The 24,848-nt window shown below is 35.8% G+C and overlaps 1 protein-coding gene across 1 annotated transcript; it reads right to left on the reverse strand.

Moving 5' to 3' along the window:
* Positions 1-22,440: 22,440 nt before the first annotated feature.
* On the reverse strand, positions 22,441-24,518 carry LOC121421816 (neuronal acetylcholine receptor subunit alpha-7-like). Its single transcript, XM_041616615.1, has 3 exons — positions 24,496-24,518; positions 23,413-23,948; positions 22,441-23,016 (listed from the first exon to the last, which is right to left on the reverse strand). Exons 1-3 carry the CDS (start codon positions 24,516-24,518, stop codon positions 22,580-22,582), a joined length of 996 nt encoding a protein of 331 aa, XP_041472549.1. The 3' UTR covers positions 22,441-22,579.
* Between the last annotated feature and the right edge of the window lie 330 nt (positions 24,519-24,848).

The following is a 24,848-nucleotide window of genomic DNA, read 5'->3' on the forward strand; positions in this document are numbered from 1 at the left end:
ACACTAAATTCACGAGAATATCTGCTAGGAAACAGACCAACAAATTCGACTACCAAATCCTAACTCTGATTATCTACAAAAAAGGCCCTGTTTTGCACGTCTAATATCAGTTTATTAAACCAATTACCCCCCACCCACCCACCCTTAGATACGTATTATATTGATTAACTTACCCTCATTTTTGTTTTTATTCATTTTGAATTTGATATGACTTTGTATATTAATTCGTCTCTTTACTTCAATTTTACTTCTGCTAATTGTATTATTTTTATGTTTGTTTTGTTGTATTATGTTTTCGTTGTTATTCTTTTTCGTAAACTCGTTTTCATTGTTGTATTATTTAATTTCAGTTGTTCACAGCCGAGCTGAAAGCAAGTTTTTTAACCGTGATTAAATGAATAAATAAAACAATACAATTCTGGTCATGTTTACAAAATGTGCAAAAAAATTCCAGTTTGATAGTCGGAAAATAAAAAATTTTCAGCTCGCGCTTGCATCAATTGTTTAGATACATTTAGGTCATGGATACAAAAAGATGGATTATAGAAAATTTAAAAAATAGCTCGCGCGTTCAGCTCACATAAATTGTTTAGTTGGATACCTATCCTCTTTATGGTTACGAAAAAAAATTATTTTCAGTTTTCTATTCGCAAATTATAATAATCTAGCTCGCAATATCCTCTTCATGGGTCACTGCAAACCGGCATTATCGGGTCCCTTTTTATATCATTATAAACATTTCAGCTCGCATTATTTGTTTAGGCTGTGCGATATACATGGTGTGTGTTTTTTTTTTGCAGAATAAAACTAATATTTTCAGAAACTTCGGTCTGAAGGATTACCCTCAAAATGAATTTGTCTTGGTGTCCCATACAGTGTTTCCCTTGAAAAACAAATATTGGCCCCGCCGCTGATAAGGAGTCGAGTGCCTTCGGAATTTCATCATTTTCAAGAGATTATCAATAATATTCTTGAAGAATATTATAAAAGGTCTAGTGAATAAAATACAACTCCCGCTCATATTATTTTAGAAGGGCCTACGTCCTCTTCGCTTGCGCTTCGCGCTCGTTACATTATATTTATGGATATTCTTTTCATGAATACATCATAAAAAAGTGGTCTTCAATTGCCTTTTTTCATGTAATATGAAATAAGATGATTCCACATGGCATCTGTGTTGTGTTGCAGGGGAGACAAGGCGCCATCTTTCGAAAAGTACACAGGGGAACTAAAATCATGTCGCCCCCCCCCCCCCCTCCCCTGCGGGGGCAAAATCCTGCATGCCGCTCCTGATTGACTTCATAAAGCAAAATGAGTTAAGCATTAAGATCCAGCATAGTGGCGAAACAAAACTAAAAAAACCAAAACGATTCTTACCTGTTTGGAATGGTTACTTAAAAAAAGGAATGTCGGCTCCAATGTATGTACTGTGGCCCCGCTGAGTAGGCAGTAGCATATGTGTAGGAATCCAATGCGAGGACAAGCTTAAGAAACTCGATCTCTACATGATAAATCTCACTTTACAGATCCTGATCGTTGCCCGAGTAAATTCCAATCATTTTGTTCTACTATTGCAGTCAGAGAATAATATGAGGATTTAACACTGCAGATGTTTTACTGTCTTGTGTACCCACAGTTAACTCATCGCCAGAATTAAGGCATACATATGTTGGTGCCAGATTCTGGTCAGGTCAGGTGCATTTGCCTACCACTACCAGTGGTCAGATCCCAAGATCAGTCACTGAGAAACGTAAGAAATTGTTTAACAGCAATAAGGAAACATTTGAATAGTTTCACCCATAGTCCACAGCTTCGAGAATGGACTGGATAAGGATCGGAGATGTGAACCAGTGAAAGACTAGTTTGACGCTGACACACCCGGTCATCCAGCCTTCCGAAATTCAAAAGAAATTCCCAGATTTTGGATCTGAATTAAGAGGCTTAAGCCTGCATTCTGAAGCATCCATGCATAAATAAGTTTCCATGTAAGTAAGAAAAATTAAAAGACAGTCCAACGTGATCGAGAGTTCGGATCGCTTCTTGAACAATGATTCATTCGAAATTATACCAACGGGCCAGCGAGTCCTCTGGTCAAGTGCTTCCATTGAATGAAGAGTTCACAAACATGAAGGAAATACCCGGGGGGGGGGGGCCACTTACATTGACGAGTGGATACCATGCGCGACCAAAAAAACACGTAAAAAGGATGTCTTTTTCACGACAGGGCACGTTACGTACGTAACGTGAAAAGGGTATCAAAAACACAAAAATAATGAAAAAAAGGGTATCTAATTCGCTAGGAAGATTACGTGTTTAGGGTCGAATTTGCGGGGATGATAAAACAAAATTAAAATGTTTTATAAAGGATGTCCTTTTTGCCCCAAGACTTCGTGTTTAGAGTCCGATTTGCGCGAGGTGTAGAAGGTGGGGTCGTACTAAACCAAATAAGGTAAAGCAGACGAGCGAAGGACCCATAACAATAAAACATTCCTGTACTTGTTTAGGGGTTCATTTCAGGGAATATTTGCCAAGAGTATCGTTTTGTTTCCAATACTTGTTAAGGGTAGGGTTTCACACGGCAATACTTGTTAAGGGGTGCATTTTCAGAATATGGAAATTACGTGTTTAGGGTGCTTTTCGAGACCCCATGGTCGCGCATGGTTTCCACTCGTGAATGGAAGTGCCCCCCCCCCCGGGAGGAAATATCTGTAAATTTCGTGAAACTTCTTTCGTTACGGAGTATATATATATATATATATATACACCCCCTAGAAAAACAGAACTGTGTAATGATGATTTCATATGTCAGGACTGTCTATGATGGGTGGGGGAGGGGGTATCTGAGCTTATACTGCAAGTTCATGCAACTTAACTTTTTTATATCTCTCTATTTTTGTCATAAGTCGTCATAATAATTGTAATGTTAATTTGAATTATTCTTTTCCAGGGACCTCGGGGAAGAACAGATGGGCTATATTAATAGCACATTTGTAATGGGTCATCCCTATGATATGTATAAGTTTTATATGTTGTATTATACTCATTATTTATATTTATGTTTTTTATACTGCTATAATAATTTGATTTTACAATGTATATTTTGTGTATATTTTATATATTTTTATCGTGAATAAACCAAACCCTTCCCCCACACACAAACACACACACACATAATTAATTTACTTCACGTTAATACTTGATATAATAAGGGTGCCTGCATCGCTCGACCGAATCCCATTTATCTTTTTAAACTGACCAGTGATCCATAAACTCCTGGTCGGAACAAATCTTTCATACAATAGGCAACGGAATGAATGCTTAGGTTCTTGCAGCGCCGTTGCAGCGGGTTGGGTTTGTCTGAAAAGCCGGTTTTGGTATGCCGGTCACATGAATGTATCTTTGTAAAGCCTTGTCTCTCTGATATCAGATACACGGACGCTTCTTGAGCGTTTTGTCTGGGTGAACTTTCCCTTTAAAGGGTTTTTCTGCTTCATTCTAAATATTCATATTTCCGGTCATGCTTTACATCCGTTACACATTTATGTCATAAATTGAAGAAATGTATATTATTTGGAATGTCATTAGGTTTGTGTGATATTATTCATTGGTTTGTTTATATCCGGAGGTTCTAATCGCGTCCCGGGGGGAAGGATTGGCAATTATCTCTTGCATCACATGAATACTATTTGAACATGAAGTGTAATATGATAACAAAGATTTTTTATTATGGCTTCATGCACGGCCCCAGCATACAATGTCATCTGTTTCTGTTTTGATTTTTCCTTGTAAACATTAAATTGATTTATCTCTTTTAACTAAAGTCTTTTATTCGCGTATTTTCTCCACATGCTTTTCTCTTCTCCGTTAGTAGTTAGTATTGCACTTTCCTACTTACCTCAATCCAAACGTAACAGTTTGAATTTGACTACAATTAATTCACTGTATTAGAGAGTAGTATAAGAATAACATATCGCTCTTTGTTTTGCATCATTATTTTTCTTGTATGTCGTTTGATTATTGAATTGTATGGTTCAACGTAGACAGGAATAACCGTCGTTTCTGGGGATTTATTCAACAATTTCTGACATTTTACTGTAATCCCCATTTACTGTAATCCCCATTTATGTATGGTGAGTGGAGCCAACGCAGTTCAGCGGAACAACCAAAATACAGAGACTGAAGCTTTTGGTCTAGGTTCAACGATGAAAAAGGAATGACAGCAAATAAATATCTAAATCTAAACCTAGTGCATGATACGTCAGCTTTGTATGTGTTAATTTATTCACTTTAATTGCTGATTGACCGCATTCTTCGATTGCTTATGAATGAATGATTGAATGAATGAATGAATGATGAATGAATGAATGAATAAATGAATGAATGTGTGGGTGAATGAATGAATGAATGAGTGAATGAATGGGTGGATGGACAGATGAATGAATGAATAGATGAATGAATGGATGGATGAATGGATAGATGAATGAATAAATTAATGAATGAATGAAACGAATTAGTAAATAGAGTAATGAATAAATAAATGAATGTATGAAACTCGTGACCCATCCCACGTATAAGGTTTTCCCATTTATATGATCATTGCGCACCTTACAACAATGATGGACGCCGGAGCCAATTTCAGAAAATAACATACCTGCGTTTTATACATTTTTCAATGATAGACATACTGTGTAGAAGGGTCTTATTTAAGATTCAGAAGAGTTGATACAATGCTAAAAACGTATAACTACATTAAGCCCCTTTCACAATTGGTTTAAGACCACTTGGGTCCTAAACTTGGTCGTACGACAGACTTCAACAGGCACCAATCGCTATCCATTAGATCGCAGAAAGTCTTTCACAAATAAAACAGCTGTCGTACAACCAAAGCGATCCAGGATTTATCAGGGGGCATTTTTGTAGAGAAAAAAATAGCAAGCATCCCCCACCACCACCACCATCACCACAAAGAAAGGTCTTCACTCACAATTAATAATGATTTAAGTCATTAAAAATTTGACAAGCGAAAAAATTACTGCAAAATTGATTTTTTTTTTTCAGGAAAATTTTACAAAACACAAAAAAGGTGCTCACTTAAAAGCAAATTCTCCTACTAATTTGTATGCCCCTAAAAGGAGGAGGGGGCAAGGGCCGGATGCGCCCCTACCTGGATCGGCCACTGAGTCGGATTTACTCGCACAGTTCTTGTGCGAGTGGCAATTGGTGGTGCAACTGCTTACAACAGTTGCAATTCTGTGCTACATATATCATGTATATTGTGACCAAATGATCGCAAACGATCGCACGAGTATTGTGAAAGCCCCTTTACGAACGCCACAATAAACCTTTCGTAACTGCATGATCGGGAAAATATTTGAACCATTCCAAAATTTCTGCGATCGATAAGGTTGCCATGACTGATCTGACATGATATGATACGATCTGATAAGATCACTACGAATACTTCACGATTAAGTCCACCGTTTTAATCGCGATAGTGGAAACTAGGTATAAATGTTCATGTGTCGAAATATAACTTATGAACCAGTGTCCTATGTTTTAATGTCCTTATCGAATAACGTTTTAGGCAAATAATCATGTGACCTTCGGAAGTAGGCCTATATCAAACAGTCTACTGAAATAGAAACTAAATAAAGGTAGGCTGTGTGGGATTTAAATCTATCATATTCCCCTAGCTACATATGGAAAATATCTATTTCATATTCTTTGCTTGGACGAATTTCCTGTACCTGTGCTTGTTTTCATGTTTGTGTTCACCTAGTATCTGTTTCGAGAACTATGTATGGATCCATAACACCTAGTTTCCACTGCCGTGGGATCCTTTGCGAACACCACGATAAACCTTTCGTTACTGCATGATCGAGAAAATCTTTGAAACATTCCGAAAAATTGTGCGATCAATAGGGTTGCCAAGACTAATCTGAAATGACCTGATACGATCTGATACGATGACTACGATTAATCCACGAGTATGTCCTCCGTTTTAATTGTAATGCAAATCTTGACGGTCGGAACTTCGGTATAAAGGTTTAAGTGAGGAATCAGAAATCTGCATGGAAACAGTGTCCTATTAGTTTCCACTGTCATGATTTGCGCCACGATTGAAAGAGCGTTCTTAATCGTGGAGAAAACGTAGTGATCTTACCAGATCGTATCAGGTCATATCAGATCAGTCGTGGCAATCGTATTGATCGAATAAGAATTTTGAATAGTTCAAAAACGTTCGCGACCAGTTTATACGAAGAGGGATCGAGGCTTTCGTAAAAAAGATCGTACGACAGTGTGAACGAGGTATTATCGAATAACGTTTTAGACAAATAATTATTTCAAGGTGTGCTGTGGTCTTCATAAGTAGGCATAGTCTGCTGAAATGGAAACTATATAAATGTATGCTGTATGGGATTTAAATGTATCTTATTCCCCCAGCTACATCTGGATGATATTTATTTCATATTCTTTGCTTAGACGAATTTACTGTACCTGTGCTTGTTTTTATGTTTGTGTTCACTTAGTATCTGTTTCGAGAACTTTGTATGGATGTATAACACCTCGTTTCCACTGCCATGGGAACCTTTGCGAACACCACGATAAACCTTTCGTTACTGCATGATCGAGAAAATCTTTGAAGCATAAAAAAAATGTGTGATCAATACGGTTGCCAAGACTAATCTGAAATGATCTGATACGATATGATACGATTACTGCGATTAATCCACGAGTATGTCCTCCGTTTTAATTGTAATTTTTTTTTTTTTTTTTTTTTTTTTAAACAAGTACACACCTAGTTACAAATAATGCGTGAAGCATTTCCATTTATTTTGAATGCAGGATAAAAGAGCACAGGTGTCGTAGCCGGGGATCGAACCCCGGACTTTCCATGTATAGCCAGGCGCCTTAGACCACTCGGCCACGGGGGTCTGTTATAATGCAAATATAATGCAAATCTTGACGGTCGGAACTACGGTATAAAGGTTTAAGTGAGGAATCAGACCTCTGCAGTGTCCTATTAGTTTCTACTGACATGATTTGCGCCACGATTCAATGAGCTTTTTAATCGTGGAGAAAACGTAGTAATCTTATCAGATCGTATCAGATCTTATCAGATCGTATCAGGTCATATCAGATCAGTCGTGGCAATCGTATTGATCGAATGAGGATTTTTTGAATAGTTCAAAAACTTTCGCGATCAGTTTATACGAAAGGCCAATCGTGGCTTTCGTAAAAAAAGATCGTACGACAGTGTGAACAAGGTATTATCGAATAACATTTTAGACAAATAATTATTTTAAGGTGTGCTATGGCCTTCATTAGTAGGTCTGTTAAGAAATAGTCTGCTGAAATAGAAACTAAATAAATGTATGCTTTGGGGGATTTAAAGGGATCATATTCCCCTTGTTGTATATGGTTAAGGAGTAATATTTAGGCCTATTTCATCGTTTTAGCTTGGACAAATTTACTATACCTGTGTTTGCTTTCATAATTGTGTGTTCGCCTGGTATCTGTTTCGAGAACTTTATGTACACATGGACATGCTGGATATGTATTTAGTATTAAACGAACACAACACAATGAATGTAATAATAATAATAATAATAATAGGCATTTATATAGCGCCATCTATCTAGAAATATTCTATTCCGAGGCGCGTTTTTTTTTATTGTTATTACCCCGGCTTTAGCTCGAGCTGCCTCTCAGCGCTCATGCATTCAAGGAATTAATCCTACCGGGTACCCATTCACCTCACCTGGGTCGAGTGCAGCACAGTGTGGATAAATTTCTTGCTGAAGGAAATTACGCCGTGGCTGGGATTCGAACCCACGACCCTCTGTTTCAAAGTCAGAAGACTTATCCACTGGGCCACAGACGTGAGGGCGTCTACGAAGTAAATGCATGCTACGCTCCATCGTTTATACTTATCCATCATGTTTATACATTTATTTGGTCTACAAGAAGTTGGCTTACGTCTTATACCACCTGGGGTCCGCCTTACAAAGAGTTGCGATTGATCGGATCAATCGCTTCTATGGAAAGCCAGCAAAGTCAACATATAAAATACATGTTTGTTCAAAATATTTTCTAGATATGAATGTATATCCATAAATTCATTGATTTCTTGACAATTTGGTGTGTTCTCTTTTGTTTACAGAGGACATTTTCCAAATTTCCTGTAGAAAATAAAATTACACCGATGGATTTGCATAGAGTTACAATTGATTGGATCAATCGTAACTCTTTGTAAGACGGGGCCCCAGAAGTGTTTGTGTGCTTTAAAATCATGCTAAAGGACGCGCGTCCAGTCTTACAAAGAGTTACGATTGATCCAATCAATCCATCCATACCATTTTTTTTCTATAGGAGATTTGCTCAATTTTACTGAATTACACTGAATCTTCAAGAGAATGATGAATGCATAAGTACATTAGACATCATATCTAAAAAATATTTTGAACAAATATGCATGTTAGATGTTGACGTTGCTGGCCGTCCATATAGTTGTGGTTGATTGGATCAATCGCAACTCTTTTAAGACGGGGTCCTGATATTGCCCTTCAAATAATCATGAACACTAATATAACCATTCGTTAAACACTCCCTGGAGCCTGTTGCATAAAATCAACTATTATAATAACTTTGGAATCCAGTGGTAACTTCCAAGGTTACAGTTCTCTCAATAGTCAATCAAAATCAAGAAGGGGTTGAAAAGGGTGGGTTTGTACAGCCCCAGAATCTTAATGGGATGATCCGAGCTGAAAATATTTATATCTTAATACATAGAATTGAATTCACTGAGCAAAATGTCGAAAATTTCATTATTATCGGATAACAAATAATAAAGTTATTGAAGTTAAAAGTTAAGCAATGTTTTGTTAAAACAGTCGTCATGAATATTCACTAGGTGGGCTGATGATGCCATATCTCCATTTTCCGTTTTCTTATGTTACTAGCTAAAATCATATTTTTTTTATCATTTCATACTTGTGTGAATAATATGTCTCCCTTATAATGAAACAAGTTGCAGCAATAAGTATCTGATGCACTAAATCAGTTATCAATTTAATTTTTCTAGTTCTTGGAGGAAAAAAATTGAATAAACCTAATTTCATATAATAAAATACAAAAGAACAAGTGGAGATATGACATCATAAGCCCACCTAATGAATATTCATAACGAATGTTTTCACAAAATATTGCTAAACTTCAAAATTCAATAACTTTGTCATTTGTTATCTGATTTTGATGACATTTTCGGCATTTTGCTCAGTGAATTCTACTCTATGTAATACAACCTAAATATTTTCAGCCCGGACCATCCCTTTAAATCATACTGTTAACATGGGTAACGTGGATAGAGCTTGTTGAGAAGTTGCTATGAAATGAGGGGCTTGCGAACTGAAATGAGAGGCTTCGGAGCGGGAAGGGGGGGTTGTTCAATATTATACGGGAGCCACCACCCCCGGGGGCGGTTGTTTAGACACTTAGAACTGCTGAAATTATTATGGTGAATTTTGCTGAGGAACAACAGTCTTTACCAAACACACACGATCATGTCACAATAACAAATTTCAGGTACCCCTCAAACCTATTTGACAAGTACATTTTATTCACAAAGATAAAATGTCAAGTAGGCGGCCATGACTACATACAAAAACAAAATCCAAACAAACTTTTGTCATTACTATTGTACAATTTTTTTTGGAAATAAGTTATTTGTAGTTGACTTGCAATTATATTTGATTTGTATTTGTTTATGTATATGATGGAAATGGAAAAAAAAGTTCAACTTGAACAAAAAAAAGGTTTGTGTTTATTCCAGTTGTATACAGTAAAATCCATGGTGTCATGAAAGTACCATTGAATATCAGGAAAAGATGAGGCACTAGTGGCGACCAGTCTGCTGCCCTCTTGTGTCGTGGGATTTGTCTGTTAATAACATAAATCCTTTTATAAATCTTGACAGCTTTGCATACCAGTGTTACACAAATAGTTATTTTTAACGAATTTTTACATTTATTGATAAATCAAAATACAAATCAACAATAATGATAAAAACATACAAAAACCGAGATCAAATTACAACGGTGAAATTTAGATAATGATTGTATACAGTGAAATCTATGGCGTCACGAAAGTAGGCACTGGAGGGTCGACCAGTCTGCTGCCCTCTTGTGCTGTGGGATTTGTCTGTTTAAAAAAACAGTTTAATCAGTAAGACCTTCATTCTTAATTCTTGACAATCAAATTTGCATACCAGTGTTACACAAATAGTTATTTCCACATTTTTGTTTCCCCATTTTTAATCTATCAATAAATTCACAATAATGATAAAAATATACAATAAACCGTGGTCAAATTACAACGGTGACATTTAGATACCATAATACATTTATGATGATAAACCTAATAAACAAGTTCAGATAATTATAATACAGGGCAAGCAGCTGTCGATTTGTATTTAATGTTAAAGCTTGGGATTCGTTTTCTTAAATCTCAATGAACATCTCAAAATTAAAGATCAAGTCCACCTCAGAAAAATGTTGATTTGAATCAATAGAAAAAAATCAGACAAGTAAAATTTCATCAAAATCGGATGTAAAATAAGAAGTTTTTGACATTTCAAAGTTTCGCTTATTTTGAACAAAATAGTTATATGAACGAGCCAGTTACATCCAAATGAGAGAGTCAATGATGCCACTCACTCACTATTTCTTTTGTTTTTTACTGTTTGAATTATACAATATTTCAATTTTTACGAATTTGACGATTATGACCTCCTTGCTTGAACCACAAAAAATGTTAAAATAATGGAATTTAATGTGTTCAGAGAGGAATGAAAATTTATTTCACATGACAATGACGAGAAAATAAAAATATTTCATATTTCATATAATAAAATACAAAAGAAATAGTGAGTGATTTCATCTGTTCCATCATTTGCATACCGACCGAGATGTGAATATAACTGTTTGTGAAATGAAGCGAAACTCTAAAATGTCATAACATGAATTTTTCAGTGTTATATGCTTGTTTAATTTTTCTCTTTTTATTTAAATCAAGTTTTTGTTGGGGTGGACTCGTCCTTTAATTTTGGGCGACGTATCGTTGGTATTCATCACTGTAGTAATCACTGTGTAATCTTAGATCTATTTGTGTAAAATTACAGAAAATTGGTGTTTGGTGTATGTAATATTACATATTTATTGTAATAAAGCTGCTTTCCTCCTTCTTGAAACACACCTGTTCTGTAGAATTGTAAAAAAAAAATTGTAAACAATCTTTCCTGTTATAACAATTTACAAAATGATTTTACTAGTTCTTTTTGTAAAATCGTATTTTTTTTTCTTCTTCTGTAAGATCTTCTGTTTTTTTTATAACAGTGCACTGGATGCCCATTAACCATGGATGTTTACAGCCATCCTTACAAAAATCATTATTATCACGATTGCCAATAGTTCATGTGTAAAGGGGAAAAAACAAAAGTTCTTTACTTGACTAATGGAGGTGTTGGAAGAATACATCCAATTACAAACTGAGTAGGTCTACACTCTTTTTTAAATATACATGAATCATCTTTTTTTCTTGTATTTTTTTTTAGGAATTGGTCAAACTTGTCCCGTATTTGAAAAAAAGGTTTCAATACAGGTTCTTTACGTGCTCAAGGACCGTAAATGGTTCTATATTGAACCTAAAATGTTTTTTTTTTCAAAAATGGCTATTTACAGCCCCTCAGGAAACTTTTAAAGGTTCCAAATACGGGACAAGTATAGAACCATCTAAGAAAAATGGTCGTTTACGAAGAGTGTGGGCAATATATAAATGCGAATATTACAAAGAACGTTGTTTTTTAATTGAACACAAATCATCTGCAAATTTGCGTTTAAACAAAAGTACTCGTATTTGATATAGAACGTGAGCGTATTAAGATTTGTAAAATGCACTATGCGCAGATCAGCAAGGCGTTGTACTTAGGACTGCTCCTCAACCTGCGACAGTTACAGCCTTTCTAAAGCGATGATAATTGCTATGAAGTATACCGGATAATCGTCAAATTGTCAATTTTTCCAAAAAACGGACTAGCAATTCAACCATTTGGTTTTACTATCGATTCTTTGTAAATATGGCAGAATAATATATTTGAAGATATCCAGTGACTTTTCTTCGTAAAGATTATTATCTTTATTTTTAGAAAATCCTTTTAACGCTTTTACCTACAAATTTGGTGGCTACAAATTACAGAGTTAAAGGGACAAATATTATATCTCCCAAAATCATTCAACTTTGTCCATGCTTGAAAATCTCGATTTCATTTGTTTTTATTTCAAATAAAAATTAATGCATATTATGCCTATATACACTACAAGTTCGGACTGGGGTAAGTTGAGCCAAATAGCATGGGGCAAGTACGTCACTGAGAACAGCATGCGTGTCTAGAGCAACTGCGGAGTAAAACCCCTATTTACTCAATTTACGTACAAGCTATGAGCTACAAATTCGACCAGAAACGTGCTAGTAATACAAACAAGCAATATCAACTTCGACCGAGGAGCAAGAAGTCTGTAATTGCCCCGAAAACTGTAACCAAAATGGCGTCAGTCTCAACGCCAACACAGAACCAGAAGCTGGATGTACACCACGCCGGAACCACCCCGTCCGTGAAGGTAAAGCATGCCGCTATCAGAACTGAACCAGGAAGTGCCACGCCCGCGAATTCCGACATAGCAGCTCAGGGGGCTATACCGCGCTCGAATGCACGCATGAGCCAGCACGGAGAAGCGGTTTCGGCCAGTATGCTTACTGCGATATCGCAAGCAGTTAAAAGTGCTGTAGCGGAATCAAATTGTGAGATTAACCAGAAATTAGATAAAGTTCTACGGGATATTGCTTATTTTAGATCAGAGTTGGATGCTACTAATAAAGCGGTAGCTGAGCTACAGGTTTCCGTCAATGATACATCGGAAAGGATCTCTGTCGTCGAAACTACCACCATTCCAGATGCCATCGCTGCAAGCAGACAAATGGTTGCAGATCTCGAACAAAAGTTGCTTCAACAGGAAATTCACCTAAGGAAAATGAACCTCCTGTTTTATGGTGTAAGTCAGAAAAAAGATGAAGACGTCTATGTAGAATCTACTAAAGCAATCGCCGACCTACTAAACATATCATATGATGATGCCGAGAAAATTCCAATTTCTAACGCACACCGCCTTCCGACTGCTCGCACTCCTAGAAGCGCCTCTAATTCTCCAGATCCTATAATCATCAGATTTTCCAGGATGGCTGATCGAGATGAAATCCTGAAGGCATTCGAGCACCCTGATTACGCTCGTCGTCGACAACGAGTAAGCGACCAGGAAAGTGCTGGAGCTCGACGACTTATCACCGTACGGTCAGATCTTCCACCATCGATGAAGCGCGAAAGAGGTCGACTGTCCTCCATTGCTTACACTCTCAGGAAAGAGAAGAAACTAATGACAGAAATTAAAGTCGTTAACACATCGGTCACTCTTCAAGTTAAACGAAACAGAGAGGACGCCTGGACATCCTGGGTCGAATAGGTAAATATTTTTGTCAGATTTGATACATAAACCCAATTCATGATTCATTCACTTACATGACCAAGTCATGTAGTTTACCATCATTAATCTCAACTTCGCACAATATGTTAATCACTTGAACTCACCTGATATGTAGCAACCGTTTCCTCATCTGGATAATATATCTTGCTGTGATGCAGTATAGACTTATCAAATCGATATTCTAATATATATACTGGATATTGTTCGCAAAGATGAGCCTGTCGCGAATGGATGCAGGCTATTAACCACAACCATGACAACCATGAGGCAATTTAACTTCTCCATCTTGTACAGTTATGCTTTAGTTTGTTAACAATCCCCTCGTAGTATACTGCGGATTGATAACATCCAAGATCTTCCTGATATATTTAGCAATTACCAAGGCCTTATTGTGATGCAGAACATATCATCCACAAGATTTTATTGAAATATATACTTGATATAATCGTAGATTTCACATTCTGGACCTTGTGGTGAAATAGTATTCACTGCTCGCAAGATCTAGTTAGAATTCCTTTTTACATTGTTAACAGCATATATCTACCTCTTATGCAGTATATATATTGTTCATAAGATTCGAAGTATATACTGTAAATTGTTAACCAATATCATATGTGAAGCTGCATATACGATCACATGATCTGTCTGGAATATTAGGAATACCTTTAAATCGTTGACATCCCAGCCCATAACCTATCGTGATGCAGTATTGTTCACAAAATCTGACAGGAAAAACATGTAAATTACAAACGACCAATAACTTAAAAAATTGTAATTTGCAAATAACCAATAACTTTCTGTGATCACGACGATGCATATATATTGTCCACAAGATCCGGCTGGAACACACTGAAAATTAATAACAACAAATACCTTTTCAGATGCAGTATATAGCTCACAAGATCCTCATGATGATACAGTATATAATGTTACCAAAGTCTGATTAGAATGCACTGCAAATTGTGAACAACCAATATCTTTACTCTGATGCATATATATTATGCACATAATCTATTCCGAATTCTAAATTATCAACAATCAATATCTTAATTTTAGGCAGCATGTATTGCTCACAAAATCTGATTGGAATAAATTGTTATCGCTAACAACCAATAACCTATTGCGATCATGATATTACAGCGTATATTGTTCGCTAGATCTGGTTGGAAAACATTGGAAACTGTTAGCAATCAAAATCATATATGATGCTGTATATTTTGCTCACAAGATCTGATTGGAATAAATTGTAAATTGCCAACATCCAATAACTCATTGAGAACATGATAATGGATTGAACCTTGTTTCACAAGATCTTATTGTAATAGGCTGCCAATTGTCAAAAACCAATACCTTGTTATGATCACAAGATTTGATAGGAATATGTAATTGTAGATTGATCACAATCTGTACCTCATGGTGATATAGTATTTATTGTTCACTTGATTCGAGTGGAATACATTGCTAATGGAATATATATTGTTCACAACATTTGTAAAATATACTGTAGATTGCAAACGACCTGCAGCTTATTGTGATGCAGTATATTTGTTCACATGATGTGATTAGAATATCTTCAACCTGTTGACAACCTAACCTATATCGTATTGTGATACAGTATTTATTGTTCACAAGATCTGATTGGAATAAGTTACAAATTGCAAACAACCAATAACGTATTGTGATTACGAAGATGCAGACCACCTTGTACACATGATCCGAATAGAATCATAAATTGTGAAGAACAAATATCTTATTGTTAGGCAGTATAATGTTGACATGATTTGGTTGAGGCACATAGAAAATTATCAACAACCAATATCTTTTTGTGATGCAGTATACATTGCTCACAAGATCTGTCTGTTAACAATAAAATATTCTATAGTGATCATGATTTTATAGTACATAACGCCAGAAAAAAAAATCTGATTAGAATACACTGCCAATTGTGAACAATAAATATCCTATTGTCATGATTGTGATGCAGTATATATTGCTAACAAGATCTCATTGGATACAAAAATTACAAACAACCAATAACTTATTGTGATCACAATAATGTAGTACACTTTGTTCACAGGATCTGAATGGAATTGTAAATTATCTTTCTGGGCAGTATATGCTGTTGTTCACAGGATCTAGTTGAGATATAATAAAAACATATTAACAACCAATTTCTTTTGTGATACAGTATATATTGCTCACAAGATATGTTTGTTGACAACAAATATTCTATTGTGATCCTGACCATGATACAGTATATAATGTTCTCAAAATCTGACTGGAATGCACTGCAAATTGAGAACAACCTATATATTTTGTGTTGCATTGTATATTTCTCACAAGATTTGTTTGGATTAAATTGTAAACTGTTAACAAGCAATATTTTATTGTGATGCGGTATATATTGTTTACAAGATTTAATAGGAATATAGGGTTAATTATTAAAAGCAAATATCCTATTATGATAACGATGATGTTGAATACGCTGTTGACAAAATCTGATTGGAAATTGATAACAACCAATATTTTATTGCGATACAATATATATTGTTCACACGATGTAACTGTAATATTCTTTAAACTATGACTAGCCTACGTCTTTGTAATGCAAATTATACTCACCATACCAATATCTGGTTAAAATACTTTGCGGATTGATCTCATCTGTAATGTCATGAAACAGACCATTGTAGATTGATCCCAACCAGCTTCCTGTTGTGATGAGATATGCTTTGCTCACAACTAAGATCTTATTGTAAAATAACTATAGATTAATCATTATCAAAATTTCTTGAAAATGCAGTATGATCGATCAAAACTGACACTGCAAATGTGCTACATGTTGTTCGCAACGAGATTCTCGCTGCGAGCATCATGCAGTACATCGTTAATAACAGTATACTAATCACAACCAAGATATGATCAAGATGTAGCTTAAATTATCCATTACCAAGATCTTATTATTAGACTGTTCACAACCAGAATCTTGTTGTGCAGTAATGCTCACAACCAACAATCTAAATCAAATATGCTTCACATTTTTGACAACCAATATCTTGTTTTGATGTATAATTTTGCTCAACAGATCTGATTGGAATATATTGCAAATTAATTGCAACCAAAGTTGTAATGGAGTTTACATCCAAGATCTCACTGAAATACCATCTCGATAGATCACAAAACTAGATGATGCATTGTCGTCTGACCACAAACAAATTATATGGTAATTGTATTCACTAGCAAGAGATTATCAATGAACATTCTTTAATCACAAATATGATCCTATTTCTTTTGCATTGTCAATTAGTCAAAACTAAGACTGTATTGCAAGATTTTGCAAATTGATTAAATTCTAACCTAACTATATTTTATTAAATCATAAACCAGATATTGCCAAACCAATTCGTACTATGATGAATCAAATCACATTCTGTAAAATTTTAGTTTAAATTGCATGTAAAGATATGCTGGGCCAAGTAGGTCCATACACTTGCTTTAGCTATTTTTTTTCTTAAGAAGCAACTTGCTCTCTCTCCCATGGGGTATCCGCAGTTTATATTATTTCAGTTTTACACTTTCTCGTTCTCTGTTGCATTTGTTGCCTTCTTTGTTGACTCATCTTTTTTTCTTGGTTTGTTTTGTTTTGTTTTTTAGTGTGCATTAGTCTGTCTACATCATCATTCTTTTATCTTATTCTTTTACATTCTAAGACCACCCCTGTTCCTCCTCCCCCTCCCCCCCCCCCCCTCTCTCTCTTTCTCTCTCTTGGCTTTGATTTGTTAAGTGTTGCGAGCATCATCTTGTCTTTCAATTTCTTGTGTGACCGTCATTCACCACCGTTGTTTCTGTTTCCACTACATATTTCTTTCCTCTGTCGTCTTCACCGTTCACTACTCCTCTATCAACGAGAGTACGAACAATGTCTCATTTGATTTCAATACTGGCAATTATTCTTTTCTACAGGTTTTAATTCCTAGCACTCAATGGCCAGTGTGGATAACAATTTCGCTTTTAACTCTTTAACAGATGACGAACTATTTGAATTGTTTAGATCTCCTCCCACTATTGTAACCCCCACATATTCTTCAGGTACATATGATAATTTCATTGCTGATGCCATCAGTTCATCGGCTGAAGAGCTGCAATTTGACTTTGATCACAATGACCCGGCACATACTTCCCTTTGTAAATACGTAACCGTTTCCCAATTTAATGATATTGTTAAGAATTTTTATACCAATACATTCTCCCTACTTCATTTAAATATAAGAAGCTTGAGCAAGCACTTCGATGACTTACAATTGATACTGAATAACCCATCACCACAACCTATGTCTATAATAGGTCTTACAGAGACGTGGCTATCCCAGGACACTAACCTTCCATTTTCCTTAAACAACTATAGCTTCATTAACAAAAACAGACAGGGTAGGACAGGTGGAGGCGTTGCTCTGTACGTTCATCATAGTTTTCGCTACTCTATCCATGAAAATATTTCAATTGTCAATGACTTTATTGAATCTCTTTTTATAGAAATTGAAATCACCGGCGCCAGGAATGTAATTGCAGGTGTCGTTTATCGACCTCCAAATTCTAATGCAAATGACTTTACCTCGTATTTATCTGACCTGTTAAATTGTCCCACTTTTACCAACAAGGATTGTTTTATTATGGGGGACTTCAATATAAATATACTGAAATTTACAAACAATAACATTGCACACGAGCTTGTTGAAACTTTCTTAGCGGCCTCTTTCCTACCACTTGTGTCCAAACCAACTCGTGTCGCAAACTTATCTGCTACGCTAATTGACAACATCTTCTCTAATATTATACCTCATCCTGATTCATGCATAATTTTGTCCGATATTACAGATCACTATCCAATTATGACTTCTTACAAATTAGCACAACCGTCCTTTCGACAAGGTGCTTGTTCCTCAAGACGTAGCGTCAATTTAGGCAATTTAAACAGATTAAGTACAAGTCTTGAAAATATGGATTGGTCTTGTATTTATGACATAGAAGAGGTTAACTCTTGTTACGATAAATTTTGCGATTTGCTTTTAGGTCAATTTGACATTCACCTTCCTAAAAGGAGAAATGACAAGATGAATTATAAAAAGTCCCCTAGACTACCTTGGATCTCAAAATCCATACTTCGCTCAATTAATCGAAAAAATAATCTTTATTATAAATATAAAGCAAAAGGAACAGAAAATGCCAAATTGAAATACACATCTTATAAAAACACTTTGACTAAAATCATTCGTGTTGAAAAGAAAAGATACTTCGAAAATAAATTACAACTACATAAACATGATATGCAAAACACTTGGAAAATTCTCAAGCAAGCTATGAATGTCTCAGAAAATAAAGATGTTATTTCAGAAGTTAAATCAAACAACGAGATTATTCAACAGCCCCTCAACATCGCTAATATATTTAATGACCATTTTTCATCGATCGGAAACCGCCTTGCTATGGATATAGCGCCCTCATACAAACAATTTACCGAATTTCTTGGTACACCCAATCCAAATTCAATATTTTTGACCCCGACATCCCCTTATGAAATTATGGATATTGTCTCTAATCTTGATAATAAAAGAAGCTCCGGTTATGATGATATCAATAACGTTATACTTAAAACTATAATTCCATATATTGTTGATCCTCTTGCTTACATTTTCAATTTGTCTTTACTTCATGGACAAGTTCCTGACTCCATGAAAATTGCAAAAGTCATTCCCATTTATAAGAAAGGAGATAGACTGAATATTAACAATTATCGACCTATCTCCCTACTACCATGTCTTTCTAAAATTCTGGAGAAACTCATATATACTCGAACGATTAAATTTTTGAATGATAACAACGTTTTTTCAAATTTCCAGTTTGGTTTTAGAGAAAAGCACAGTACAATTCACGCCTTATTATCCTTTGTTGAAAAAGTTGCTCATGCTGTCGATAAATCTTCACACATGGTCGGTATTTTCCTGGATTTCTCCAAGGCCTTCGACACTATTAATCATGACATCCTACTTCATAAATTATGGCATTATGGCATACGTGGGAAGGCCTTGGAGTGGTTCAGGAATTACCTCTCTAACAGAAAACAATTTGTTTTTCTTAATGACCATTCCTCCAATTTGTGTAATATTAATTGTGGTGTGCCACAAGGAAGTATTCTGGGACCCCTCTTGTTCATTTTATATATAAATGATTTTTGCAGAGCATCTGACATTTTATCTTTCATTATCTTTGCTGATGACACAAATCTATTCTTCTCTCACAGTGATCCGCTTACACTTGTTAACATAATAAACTCCGAATTAACTAATATTTTGAATTGGATCAGAGCTAACAAATTATCAATTAACCTTCAAAAAACTAAATATATTTTATTCAGTAATACCATAGATTCCTTACCTTTTGACATTTTTATTGAAGATTTCCGATTGGAAAGTGTTACCTCAATTAAATTTTTGGGAGTTCATGTAGATAACAAACTCTCCTGGAAATGCCATATTGATAAAATTTGCAAAACAATATCCCGAAATATAGGCATCATAAATAGGTTGAAAACGTTTATTCCTGTTACTTCTCTACTTACATTATATTCTTCTCTTATACTACCATACATCAACTATGGGATCCTTGTTTGGGGCAATACCCATCAAAGTTTACTTAACAAAATATTATTATTACAAAAAAAAGCCCTTCGTATTATTTCATTCTCGCACCCCCGTTCTCACACTGATCCGCTTTTCCTTGATTACAAAATTTTAAAGGTTCAAGACTTATACCAATTTCAGCTTGGGCAGTTTATGTTTATGTATAAAAATAGTATGGTTCCTTTAGCATTTAATCATTTGTTTTCTCAAAATAACAATTTTCATAGGTATCCTACCAGGCAAGCCGATAACTTTCATCTGCCTATCTTAAGAACTCGTTTTGCGCAAAATACTTTTATTTTCACCGCCCCCAAATTTTGGAATTCACTCCATAAAGATGTTCAACAGGCCCCCTCTATCCACTCCTTTAAGAGAAAACTAAAAATAATTCTTTTACTGTCTTACCAAAGTAATTAATTAGTTTGTATATTTTTAGTACTATCTAAGCATTGCTATTTTTGATTTTTTGATTTTATTGTTTACTTCTGCAATTACATCATTCTGCAATTACATCTATTGAGTCACACTCTCGTTGATCCACGTTTGTACTCTCGGTCTTGCCCCCCCCCCTTTATCTCTCTCTTTTTCTGACCCTCTCTCTCCATATTATCTGTGTCTGTCTGTCTGTGTGTGTGTGTGTGTGCATCCATCTCTCTCCCTCCCCCTCCCTACTTATCTTTGCCCTTTCTCTCTCCCTCTCGCTCCCCTTTCAGTACTTTATTCCTTCTCTCTTCCCTCTATTCTTTATCATGTCTGTTTTCTTTTTAGTTTTTAGTATCGTCCTGTATCTCTGTCATCTTTTTATCATTTCTCGCTATCACTCACCATCTTGTTATTATTTCCAATATTCTATTTTAACTTATTGTATTTACTCCTGCGAATGAGCCCCATTTCTCAAATGTTTGATATACTTTCTTAGGGGATCCACGCTCTACAAGCAATGCTTTTTAGTGGATCCCCTCATTTCCATATCAGATTCTGTTAAAACTGTTTTACAAATATTTTGTAACTTGTAATTGATTTGTAATCATTGTTATCACATTTCATTTGTTTCTGTCTATATTTATAATGTATGTTTGATTTGTATTTGCTTGTAATGTTGATAATGGAAATGGAAATAAACTTGAAACTTGTTAGAAAATTTATCTTTAAAATAAAAGAAGTTCCTGCAGTAGAGTATCGAGAACACCTGTAATCTTACCAGATTGCGTAATCTTACATTATCATGTAAAATTACAGGAAATTGGTATTTGGTGTATGGAACCTTACGAATTTCCTTAAATAAAACACCCTTTTCCCCCTTTTTAAACAGACCTGTTCTGTTAAATTGCAGAAAAATTCCTGTTTTATGAATTTACAGAATGATTCTGTTATTGCTTTCTGCAAAATGTTCTTTTTTCTGTAAAATTGTCTTTTTTAACAGTGTACATTTTCCACTTATCAAAACCACAAAGTTCATATCATATTTTCCACACCATAGAAGCTCTAGGACAAATTGTAGTATAGTATTTATTTTCCGTATAAAAAAACACACAAAAATGAAAACGGATGGATAGCCCATATTCAGTTAAGTCGATATAACTATACTGTTCTTCCATGGGGTCCACATACAATAAAAAGTAAACACGTATGAAAGAAGCATACACTGTTAAAAAATTTATCCTTAAACTAAAAGAAGTTCCTGCAGCAGAGTCTCGAGAACACCTGTAATCTTACCAGATTGCGTAATCTTACAGGAAATTGGTATTTGGTGTGTGTAATCTTACAAATTTCCTTAAATAAAACATTCTTTTCCCCTTTTTCTAACAGACCTGTTCTGTTAAATTGCAGAAAAATTCCTGTTTCATGAATTTAAAGAATGATTCTGGTATTGCTCTCTGCAAAATCTTTTATTTTTCTGTAAAATCAGGGTTTTTTAACAGTGTAACATATACGGCAAATCAAACAAACTAACAAAAGTGATATAATATATCATGACACTAATAAGAAAATATCATAAAATCAAATAGTTTGGCAAGAATTTGCACTAAATATTTCATAAAATGAATGAATTGAATGAATTAGGCTGCTATCATATTATTGAAAAAATGAATATGCAATGATTGTAAACTGTCATGTAACACAAGTTTCTGGTCCACATAAATAATTTTAAGAGAACAACAATAAGAGCGTAAAAATTCTGGTGATGAACACAAAGATTTACTAGCATTTACGGGATAATTTACTAAATCTAACGGACTAATGATAGGTCGTATGCCTAATATTTTGAAATAAGGCATTTACCTGTTTAAGCAGACATTATTGCTCAAGCTAATCATCATCGCTATCAGTACCATTCGTGTAATTTTCTGTGCAGATACTTAGAAAAGTGAACACGAAATTTCCTATTATACAACAAAGGGTTACTAAAGCAGCTTTGCGTTCAACGGATAGCGCAATCAGCTTCCAGGGTTCGGCATTTTCCGACCGGGGGATACTGGACAGCCCTGAGGGACTCCTCAGCTCTGTGAGTTCACTTTGTTCTGGGCATTCGTGGTTGCCTTCCGCATGAACGAACGGTTGAGATACACGTCGTAAGTGTTCTCCATTCTCATCAGATCTAACGTCTCGGCGGTGACCGTTTCTCAAAAAGCACATCATCCATTTAGGAATAGGTCTTGTGTTGGCGTAGCTGTGCATTCGCAAAACAAGCGCCTCCGCTACCAGGGACACACCTGCGACTACTACCATGGTACATATGTAATTGGCTGAAAAAGATCCAAAATAGGAGATTTTTTAAATAAATTATAAAAGTCCTAAAATATTTCATTATATATATTTTTAAAGGCAAGGTAATAATACCAAAATAATTGGATAACCACTCAGCTTACTTATATCTTACTTATCTCATATATTTCTCAGTAGAATATTCATAACATTGCGCATTTTATTTAATACATATTTAATATGTTGCGCACGACAGTTCGTTATCTCAAAGGTTTGTTCCGCCTCCCGTGTGACTTTAGGGTTTGGACAGATGTTCGGATCGAAAACTTCCCATTGGGAGAACATGGACTTGCGTTCCAACCAACTGAGCCTACACGCAGGGTAAATTTGGGTATTGGGGTTATAGAGTAAATGAGGATGATTATCAAAAGATTTACCGAACATTGGAGAGCCAGTCGGTGGCATGGCAGATCGGACAGTTTCCTGGAAGAGGACCATCGCTAGGAGATTGGTGATACCAAAAGAGATCTTCTCTCCAGACTCTGGAGGCAGTAGAAATGTTATCATGGTTGATATAGAGAGTAGGACGGAAGGGATGACGATGCCGATGACGTATACCCTTGATTTCCTCCTGAACGTGATGCGATAGTGAATCTCCACAAAGGGTTCGTTGGCAGTACTGTAATTTGCTAGCTTCTTGTCTGCAGTGTCGTCCAGGATCTCCCACACGCCGTTGTCGCAGTACCGGTCTTTCGTGGTCTCGTTACGTTCAAAGAAGTAGTCCACGTCCTCGACGTTCGCCGGACTGGACCAGGGACCGAAGACAAAGTAACAGGTCTGGACGTCGAAAGGAAAGAGTTTGACGTCTAAGAGGCATGAACTGGTAATAATGGCTGGAGAAAGCCATATAACCGTGCCACTGGAAAATACATCGACGCGACGGTGGTTCAATGTCAAGAACTCCTTGCTGTTACTGTATTGTAAATAAAAAATAAGACACATTGGAAGAACATGGTATAGAATCGGTTAGAACACGGTAAATCTTTTGCGAGCACTGCTAGCTGGCTTTTTAGCTGCCCGTCATGAATCCCTCACGCGTTACAGGTCATTGGATGTAAGTTCGACAATGTTTGGAACTTTCTCTTTTCTTCAATACTGTAAAAACACCTTGGAGAACTTTTAAAGTCCACGAGTAGAGATGGACGCCTCAGTAACCAGAATGTTCAATCGAGTGAATACATTCGAAAGGGGGTATGATTGCTCTAGGGGCTGACTTCAATATTTTCCGTCCGACAAGCAATCAGATTGGAAGCATTCTTCCATATTGATTGGCTGAGAAGAACAGTTGTCCGACTGTTACTATGGTAACCTTCGATTGAGACAGACTTTTCGGACAAAAAACATCTGACAAGTAGGCCTATAGATCCTTTCATAAAAGAGGTTAACCTTGCAACCTATATACTTTCATCAGTGTAGATTTCCTCTTCATTGAGCAGTTTTTTACACTTAGTTAATCAGACCTTTTCATTGCCTGTCGGGCCATCGTGCCAACTATCTTATGAATAAACTCTATATTCTCTCAATCAAAGAATGAGCTAAACATTTTCTGCGCCAGGTATATAAAAGGCATCAGCCCATTGGTTAAATCATGCTAAGTGTACGCGCACTACTGGGTATTAACCAATGAGATTGCGCGTTATATACCATGTGCGTGTCAACATTTTTATAAGCAAGACTCCAACTCTCCAAGGCACACCTAACTCTTTGTGAAAAACCGCCAGGGGCCGTTTCATAAAGCTGTTCGTAAGTTAAGGCGGTTTTCCAAGAGGGCGCGGACAAGACCAGGAAGGGTTGCGGAGCTACTTTTGTCATT

The sequence above is a fragment of the Lytechinus variegatus genome, chromosome 9, assembly GCF_018143015.1.
Source record: "Lytechinus variegatus isolate NC3 chromosome 9, Lvar_3.0, whole genome shotgun sequence".
NCBI lineage: Eukaryota > Metazoa > Echinodermata > Echinoidea > Temnopleuroida > Toxopneustidae > Lytechinus > Lytechinus variegatus.